The 8,418-nt window shown below is 40.5% G+C and overlaps 1 protein-coding gene across 1 annotated transcript in view; it reads left to right on the top strand.

Annotated features, from left to right (window-relative positions):
• The first annotated feature begins 2,682 nt into the window (after positions 1 to 2,682).
• Positions 2,683 to 8,418, top strand: part of LOC146473902 (uncharacterized) — a 10,606-nt gene continuing 4,870 nt past the window's right edge. The window contains exon 1 of the mRNA XM_085117940.1: positions 2,683 to 3,099. Within this exon, the coding sequence (XP_084974066.1) occupies positions 2,972 to 3,099 (128 nt within the window). The 5' untranslated portion in view covers positions 2,683 to 2,971. The remainder of the gene's footprint in view (positions 3,100 to 8,418) is intronic.

Here is an 8,418-nt window from a genome sequence, read left to right as displayed (position 1 = left end):
TTTTTCTTTCTCTGTTAACTTGAACGCAACTCCTACTGAATTTACGCAATTTGCTAGCCATTTACTAGTCTAATGTGTTTCTGGCAACAATCATATAATTTTTCCTTATTTTACGTATTTCAAGCTTTACAAATATACTTCAATCGTTTCGATAGGACAAATATTCGTGGATAAACAATTTTTTTTTTACATTTTGTTTCGGGGCAGTTTCGTTCGCACATCACGGCTCTCATTCAGTTGTAAGCCCCGTGTTCTCCTTTTCTTGACGTTTATTTAGACAATTCCCTTATTGCTCACTATTTGCGTTATGGCGGACTAGTTGCGTGGGGACAAGCGAGCAAAACCCAATTAAGTAAACTTTTAATTCTACAAAAGCGTGCCCTGCATTTTATGCATTTTGCTGATAAACATGACCACGCAATCCCGTTTTTTCTAAACGCGAAAATCTTACCTCTGAATTGTCTATATTATAAACTGCTGGCTGAAATGATGCACGACGTTAATAATGATTGTGTCCCTCCAAACCTTAAAGATTTATTTCTCCCCGCAAAGAAAGTACATTCCTATAATACACGATCTTCTGTATCTGATAATTTTTGTATACAAAGATCAAGGCTGGAGATAAAAAGACAATCTTTCTCTAGAGCCGGTGTGAAGTTGTGGAATGAGTTACCAACAAAGCTCCGGGTATTATCCAAATCGCTATTCAAAAAGAAAATCAAAATTGTACTATTTAACATCCTAGAATTTGAAGACTTGTATGACGATTTTGAATCTCTAGTAACAAAAGTCAAATCACAACTGACATAGTTGTATATTACCGTTTTGTCATTCCTTTCCTTCCTACCCTATTCAGTCATGTTTTCCTTGTCTTTTCTCCTGTGTTGCCTTGAAAGAAGCTCAATAAAGTTCTTCATTATGTTAGTCCTCCCTAAAACCTTTCCTTATTCTTGTATGTTTTCATGATATTATAGCTCAGTCTGCCTTCTTACTTAGCAGTTAAAGTCATTATTTCCTTTTGTCATCCTGGCCCGCCTAGATTGGCTTTGCTACCTGCGGCGCCAAGAAATTGTACATGTAAATTTATACAAACAAATAATAAAGTTGAAGTATGTCATTGTATTTCAGTAGGAGCAATATTGACTGAGTTGTAAATTTTACACATGTAATGAAGAGAGAATTATAAGTTTAAATCAGGAGTAAACTAACAACGATAAAACTTAATGCCAGGCATCAATTAATTGTTCAGCTGTGCTCGGTGAAGCTTCCTACCGCTTTTAAAATCCGCGAAAATAGATCGATAAAAATAGCAAACGGTGCATCTAAAGAAGGATGTACGGAGTAATTTCTTCCACCGAATTTAACCTGCTCCTTCCTCCCATCAAAAGGACACTGTTATGCTCAGTTATCATTCGTTGTAAGAAGAAGTAGCGAGGTGAAAGTACTTGGTCGCCATGACTGATTTCAGTTTCCCGGTTAAACAAATGTCAATCCGTTCCAAGTATTTAGCTTTGACACAAATAATCTTTTGCTGTTTCTTGTAAGAGACACGAAAACGTAACGTTTAGGAATTTCCTTTCTAGCTGCAGCACTTGATTTCCATGTACTTGTGGTACAAACAACCCGGCTTAAACAGTCGAACTCCAAAGAACATGAAAGAACTCGTTGTTTTTGGACACAAGAAACCAACGAAATTTAAAACTGGCGTGCTCAGCCAATGAGGGGCTCTGGGAAAGGAAAATTAAGAAAAATTGCCATTGGTTACAACAAATCAGCATTCAAAAGAAATTTTGTCCTCCGTATTACATTGTTATTGTTATTGTTGATGAGTAGTTTGCTGCACATGCACTAAAAATATATCATAACTTCAGAAAGGCTGAGGAAGTGGTAACGTTATTACGTTCATACGCTAAGCAGATTTCTATAAATGCTATGAAAAAAATTGGAGCTCCGCTTTTTTGGCTAAATATATATATTACCGGTAAAAAAAATTAGTCCTCGTACATGAATGAAGCGGCCGTTTGGTGGTGGATGTGTGTACATCTTGGTAACGCTGAACGTAAACCAGCGCAAAAGCGAGGAAGACAGACAGTCTTCATCTTAGAGAGAAAAGATCTGTTTGAATCCAAAAAGAAACGCAAACGGTCGGTACTGTGGAGCAATTCAATGTATTTTGCCTAACAGGAACAACAGTAGAACATAACCACCCGCTAATGAAGCGATCGTTGCCAAACTTACTAGTTTACACTGGCCACAAGCTGGTGATGTCATTTAAGTATTCCTCTGTCCATTTAACCTTAAAGCTGTACTACAAATTTTATTTTTTACGTCTGAGATAGGGTGTGGGTTTGGAGTGATAGAAGAAAGCGTATACATGCCGTAACCTCTCTCGTGATTGGTCTTAAGACAAAAAAGAGAAAAATCCGTGTTACTTAGACATACCATAAGAGAGATACGATTTATTCCTTCAAGAACGCGAAAGTCAGATTTAAAAACGGATCATGATTTATTTTAAATGTCAGGCCCTAAAACAAATTTGAAAAGAGCGTAGTATTTTGGTCCCAAAAAGGGTCAATATTTGTAAACCCCGAAAGCACACCCAAACATATTAAACTGAAAAAGTCTATCACCCCCTTCTGGGATAATCATATATTTTTAAAAGACGCAGTGTCATCTCGATCAAGAAAAACCTCATTTGCATTTTTTAGTAAAACACAACTTACTATTCTCACTGAATAATTAATTAGCGCATCATGAAACGACCTTTCAAATTGCTCCGTGGCCCTGGGGATGGCATTAGTGCATTTCGGGCTTCACTTATTAATAAGCTAGGCCATGTGGCTTTGATTTTACTCTGTCACAGCGCCGTCCGCCGAAACGAACGGCCGAGTTTCGTTTTTTCTAGTCGGTCAACCAACACCAGCCCGTTTTTTTTTTTCTTTTCTTCGCTTGAACTGTGGTTTCTTTCTTCATGGCGGAGCCGGCGGGCGATTTACCTGCGTTGCCACCAGCACCAGAACCGCCTCCAGAACCTCCGGCGGAACCTGCGCCAAGACCGGCAGCAGAACCCGTGGTGGAATCTAATCAGGTATTTTTTCTGTCTCTTCCGCTTTGTGGTACGTGTTTCGGCTTGTTTTCGTATGCTAGTCTTCTGTCGTAGGCCGTCTTATCATAGTTTTTTCTTTGGCGTTTCGGTTAGTTTGGTATTCTTACCTGTTTTCGCCGGTTTCGTTATCTGGGTGGTTTTTACGTGCCACGTGTCCCTTGGGTATGCTTGTTTGTCACCGTTCGTTCCCTTGTTTCTTGTGTTTTCTCTGGTGTTATCTCTACAAGTTCTTAGGACCTTTTTATGTTCGTAGGTTTTACCTTTAGGAGTAGACCTTTATTCTGGTATTGTTAAGTTATGTTTTCGGTTTGTGCCTGTTTTGTTTTGCGGGCTCCGGGAGCCCATACTTTATCTCTCGTTTCGGAAACCGCTTTTAATCCGTTGCATATCTTAGGTTTTTGGCTCCGGGAGCCAGGTTGTAATGTATCTTTTATTGATTACGGTCCGGGAGCCAGATTTTAAAGAAGTTTGTTATTAACGGTCCGGGACCGTTTTGGCTCCGGGAGCCAGATTTCAAAGAAGTTTGTTATTAACGGTCCGGGACCGTTTTGGCTCCGGGAGCCAGTTTTGTAAGAAGATTGTTATTAACGGTCCGGGACCGTTTTGGCTCCGGGAGCCAGATTTGAAAGGAGATTGTTATTAACGGTCCGGGACCGTTTTGGCTCCGGGAGCCAGATTTGAAAGTAGTTTGTTATTAACGGTCCGGGACCGTTTTGGCTCCGGGAGCCAGTTTTGTAAGAAGATTGTTACTAACGGTCCGGGGGCCAGATTTCAAAGAAGTTTGTTATTAACGGTCCGGGATCGTTTTTGGCTCCGGGAGCCAGTTTTTGTAAGAAGATTGTTATTAACGGTCCGGGACCGTTTTTAGCTCCGGGAGCCAGTTTTGAAAGGAGTTTGTTATTAACGGTCCGGGACCGCTTTGGCTCCGGGAGCCAGTTTTGAAAGGAGTTTCTTATTAACGGTCCGGGACCGTTTTTAGCTCCGGGAGCCTAGTTTTTAAAGGAGTTTGTTATTAACGGTCCGGGACCGTTTTGGCTCCAGGAGCCAGTTTTGAAAGGAGTTTCTTATTAACGGTCCGGGACCGTCTTTAGCTCCGGGAGCCAGTTTTGAAAGGAGTTTCCTATTAACGGTCCGGGACCGTTTTTGGCTCCGGGAGCCAGATTTGAAAGGAGTTTGTTATTAACGGTCCGGGACCGTTTTGGCTCCGGGAGCCGGCTTTAAAGGAGTTTAGTCTTTACGGTCCGGGACCGTATTTTTTTGCTCCGGGAGCCAGCTTTGTAAGCGGTTTGTTATTACGGTCCGGGGACCATTATTAGCTCCGGGGGCCAGTCTCAGGGTTTGTTGTTTACCGTACGGGACCATCCTTTGGCCTCAGAAACACAGTTTTGTGTTTATTGTTAGACGTTCGGAACCCGTTTCCTTAGGGTACGGTTTCGTGGTTCCGGGACCCCGCTGTTTTATAGGATTTTGTGCGTTTGGTCCTAGACCCTCAGGTATTCAGACCCCGCCTCAATCTCGTCCCCAGAGCCCGCGCGCGTTTTAGGCCAGCGGTGGCCACACGTCCACGAGCTCTGGGCTAATCAGAAACCGAAAGCAAGGATCAGGAGGGAGAGGTCAACTCGTGGGCTCGGCTGTCCGGATGATACGGGCCATCGTGACGTCACTTCCTGTGAAGCGCGGGATTTTGTCCAGTTTCGAAAATGGCGCTGGTGATTTTGTTGCATCAAACGAATTTTTTTTCCAGCCTAGCTTCGGATGGGGTTTGTTTTCTTGCTGAGTAGACTTTTAATCTTCCTTTCTCGATATAGGTAAGTGTTCATTTATTTTCAACCATGAATTATGCTGAAAATATTGCAGTGAAGAGTTACGTGTACTTGCGCTGATCGGAAAAGCCGGAGATTGTCCGCGCCAGAAAAATTACATCTTATTAATTATACAAAGTACTGGTGAAACTGACATTTGGCTCGGGACGAGGTCAAATCTTAGTGCAAACGTTCCAGTTGAGATTAGTAGGTTATATTCAACATTAAAAATGATCAGTGCGTTTGTTTCACCGAGTGAAAAAACATTGAAAATTAAAAGTTTGTGTTCATTGCTGAAACTTCACCTGAAGTTATAGAATTTGCCTCCAACATTATAAAAATGATTTATAGATACAAAATGATAATTCAAAGGAGCTTATTTTAATTTACCCATGCCATTTAACCTTCGTAAAGAAGACTTTTGTTGAGCAACCTAGAATTTTGAAAAAGCTTGCAAAACATGCGGACGCCCGAGGAAACCGACTTTCTTTTGAACTGATCATTACATTTTGCGAGAAATTTCTCGAAATTTCACACCAAATCGCTTACTCCTGAGCTCAGTTTTCTGGCCAAATATATCACAATATCTCCAGCTTTCTCTATATCTCTGATACGGAGACATCTTGTCACGAAAATAAACTTATCACCTGAAATGATCAACAAAACAAATGAGCAAGGAGACGATAAATGCTGTGTTTCAGTTGATTTTCATTAGTAAAATGATGTAAGAGCAGAAGTTGAGTTAAACTTAAGTACTAGTACAGTGAATAATTGAACCCTCCTTATGAATTCTAAACGTGTGAGAAAAAAACTTGTGCATTTCCCCTAGAATTTTGATGTTTAGATACAGAATGTGTGGACTATTTTGCCTTGAAGCTGGCGTCAGCCGCTCGGCCTCGCAAGGAGAGGTCTTGTCATGTTTTCCTGTTTTTGTGAGATAATTAAACAAAAAAAGCAAACCCCATTGCCCATTAACAATTACCAACTGGTAAATTACTTTGTACTGAAGGCTTCTTTGCAACGTAGCTTTTCCGATAAGTTTAGAAAAAATGTTTTTCGCCTTTCTTTTCGCGAGCGCTCGACCAGACAGTACCGGAGAAATACGTTTAAACCCACTGATCATTTTTATTAAGTTGTAAGATAATCGTTTTTAATGGCCAGTCGAAAGCTCTAAACCACAGTAAGATCTCACTTTTCCCTCCTTGTTAAATTCTTTTGGATTCTCAGGTTATCTTTCTTCAAAGAGGCGTAGGCCGTCACTGTTTTGTCGCATTTGCTATCAACCAGTGTCAAACTTTTGAGTGTTTTCATACTTGAAATATTAATTTCATGAGCGATGATGCTGTTTACATGTATTATGGTAATAGGTTCATACATAGCTATGATTCTTTGATAGCCTGGCGTAGAATTATTTGACTGATCATCCAAGGAAAAAATTTGGTGAGGTTATAGTTTACCAATCATTCAAACTTCCCAGGTTTTACAGGAAGTGACGTCATGATGGCCCGTATCATCCGGACAAGCAATCCGATTGCGAAAAGCCGAAGTTGACCCCTCCCTCCTGGCAAGGATCCTGCTTCCGGTTTGAAGGAGGATACTGCTGACCGAGAGGAAGACAGCCTCTGGTAAGAACATCAAAGGCCAAGAAAACGAGTGAAAAAGGTGACAAGCTCCATCCCTCCCGTTTGTCAGTGATTGTCATTCATGTGAGACGTCCTTAATAACAAAACAACCAAAACAAAGGCTGCGTAAAATGTGGTTTTGTCGGCGATTTGCTTCTCTCAACCGCGACAAATTCATTTTGCACATTGTCAGGTCGTTTTAGAAAACCAAACATTTTCCATAGTCAGAGGCAAAAAAAACATATATAGGTTATGGCGATTAGAAACCATTTGTTGTACTTTACTCATTTGGAGTTAAATTAAGCTTGTTTTCGCCCGTAAAATGTAGTTTTTAACACTTTAAAATGGGGGTGAATATACGCAGTCTGCGCAGTATGAGATAGCCAAGTTTTTTCATGACACCACGGTAAAGTTAATAGCGAAACGAAAATAGAGCCTGGTCGGAGGTTATATAAGCTTTAACCTAATTAACTAAAACAGGGTAAAGATTTTCAAACAACTTTCGAGAAACTTCAGCAAGATATCGTTCCTAACCTGATTGCCGTCGACGACAAATACCAACAAATGTTTACAAACGTAAGCTTAATTTTTTTCCGCCGTGAAATTTACAAATGATAGGTTTCACTAGATCAGCTTTTGCTTACCCAGATACCATGATCCCAGAATAAATACAATAAAATGGATTAAGGACATTTAATAACAAGACACAACTCTGTAAACATTCAACCGAAATAACCAGCAACTTGAAAATCTAAGCTTATCAGAATTCAATTCACACACTCAGTGCAAGCTTAAGAAACTCACCCTGAAAAAAATTTTTTACCTGCATTCGATGTACTTTATCAGTCCTATAAGCTGTTAACTTACAAAGCTCTCAAATGAACTGTTGTGTAAAGAGTGACAACAATCGCTATTCCAAGCGTTCATATTTTTGTCTTTCTGTCCGTCCGCTTTCTGAATCACTTTTTGCGCCACAATACTCCGCTTTTAACGCAGTGGTAACAAAGGCCGTTGGTTTTCCTTGTTCAAGTTCAATTATGCTTCTGCTGGGCTGCTGATAAAATATCTGATCCTGTTCAACAGAGTAATCTTCAATAAATTCTGCTCCAGTCAGATCAACTCGCAGACTCCGCGGTGCGAACGGATTACAAGTTTGCTTCTTTCAGTTCCTTTAACAACACGAGAAAGGCTGTTAAACTCTTATTCGCTTTAGACAATGTTGAGAACGATTTTAAACGGCCAGCATTGACTATGAACCACATTTCAGAGTCGATAATTAGAGGAGTTTTTCCGAAAATTGTCAGGTCCATCGTTAACCTCGACCGTCGCGAGTGTCATACTGTCATTCAGCTTTGTCAAACGCTGCAACATATCGCAAAGGTTTTCGCGCCTTTTCCGTTTAGTCATGTGATTTGACTTGTTATCTTTTTCGTTTTTACCCACTGCAAAAAAAAAGAAGCGCATGAAAATTTAGTTGCATTTCGATTCTATGGCGGTTTTTGCTTTGATATCTTTGACAGTCTATTTCTTTTCTTGTTTTGAAACCTCCGATTCAAAGAGGCTTCCGGTAAAATGTAATATCCAATCAGATTTCGATTTGCTGGATTTTGACATTGATTAGCCCAGAGGTCTTCACAGCGGTCAAATGAGTGCGCATGCTTAAGCCACGCGCGTGCGATTTGGGCGCGCGTGGGAATGGGTTGCATCATTTCCATAGAAACAAGCAGGCGGCAAGATGGCGGCAGATTTAAATTTCGCGGTATTTGTTTTCATTTCGCGGTAATAAGGCGGAAACAAAACAGCTAAGGTTTTTTCTTTAAACACAGCCCTGCAAGGAACGTCTCTTTTATATATCTTTTTCAACAAAAAAACTGTCTCTGCAACAATA

The sequence above is a fragment of the Pavona decussata genome, unplaced genomic scaffold (assembly GCF_977016875.1).
Source record: "Pavona decussata unplaced genomic scaffold, jaPavDecu1.1 SCAFFOLD_92, whole genome shotgun sequence".
Classification (NCBI taxonomy): domain Eukaryota; kingdom Metazoa; phylum Cnidaria; class Anthozoa; order Scleractinia; family Agariciidae; genus Pavona; species Pavona decussata.
This window is presented reverse-complemented; position numbering and strand designations above follow the sequence as displayed.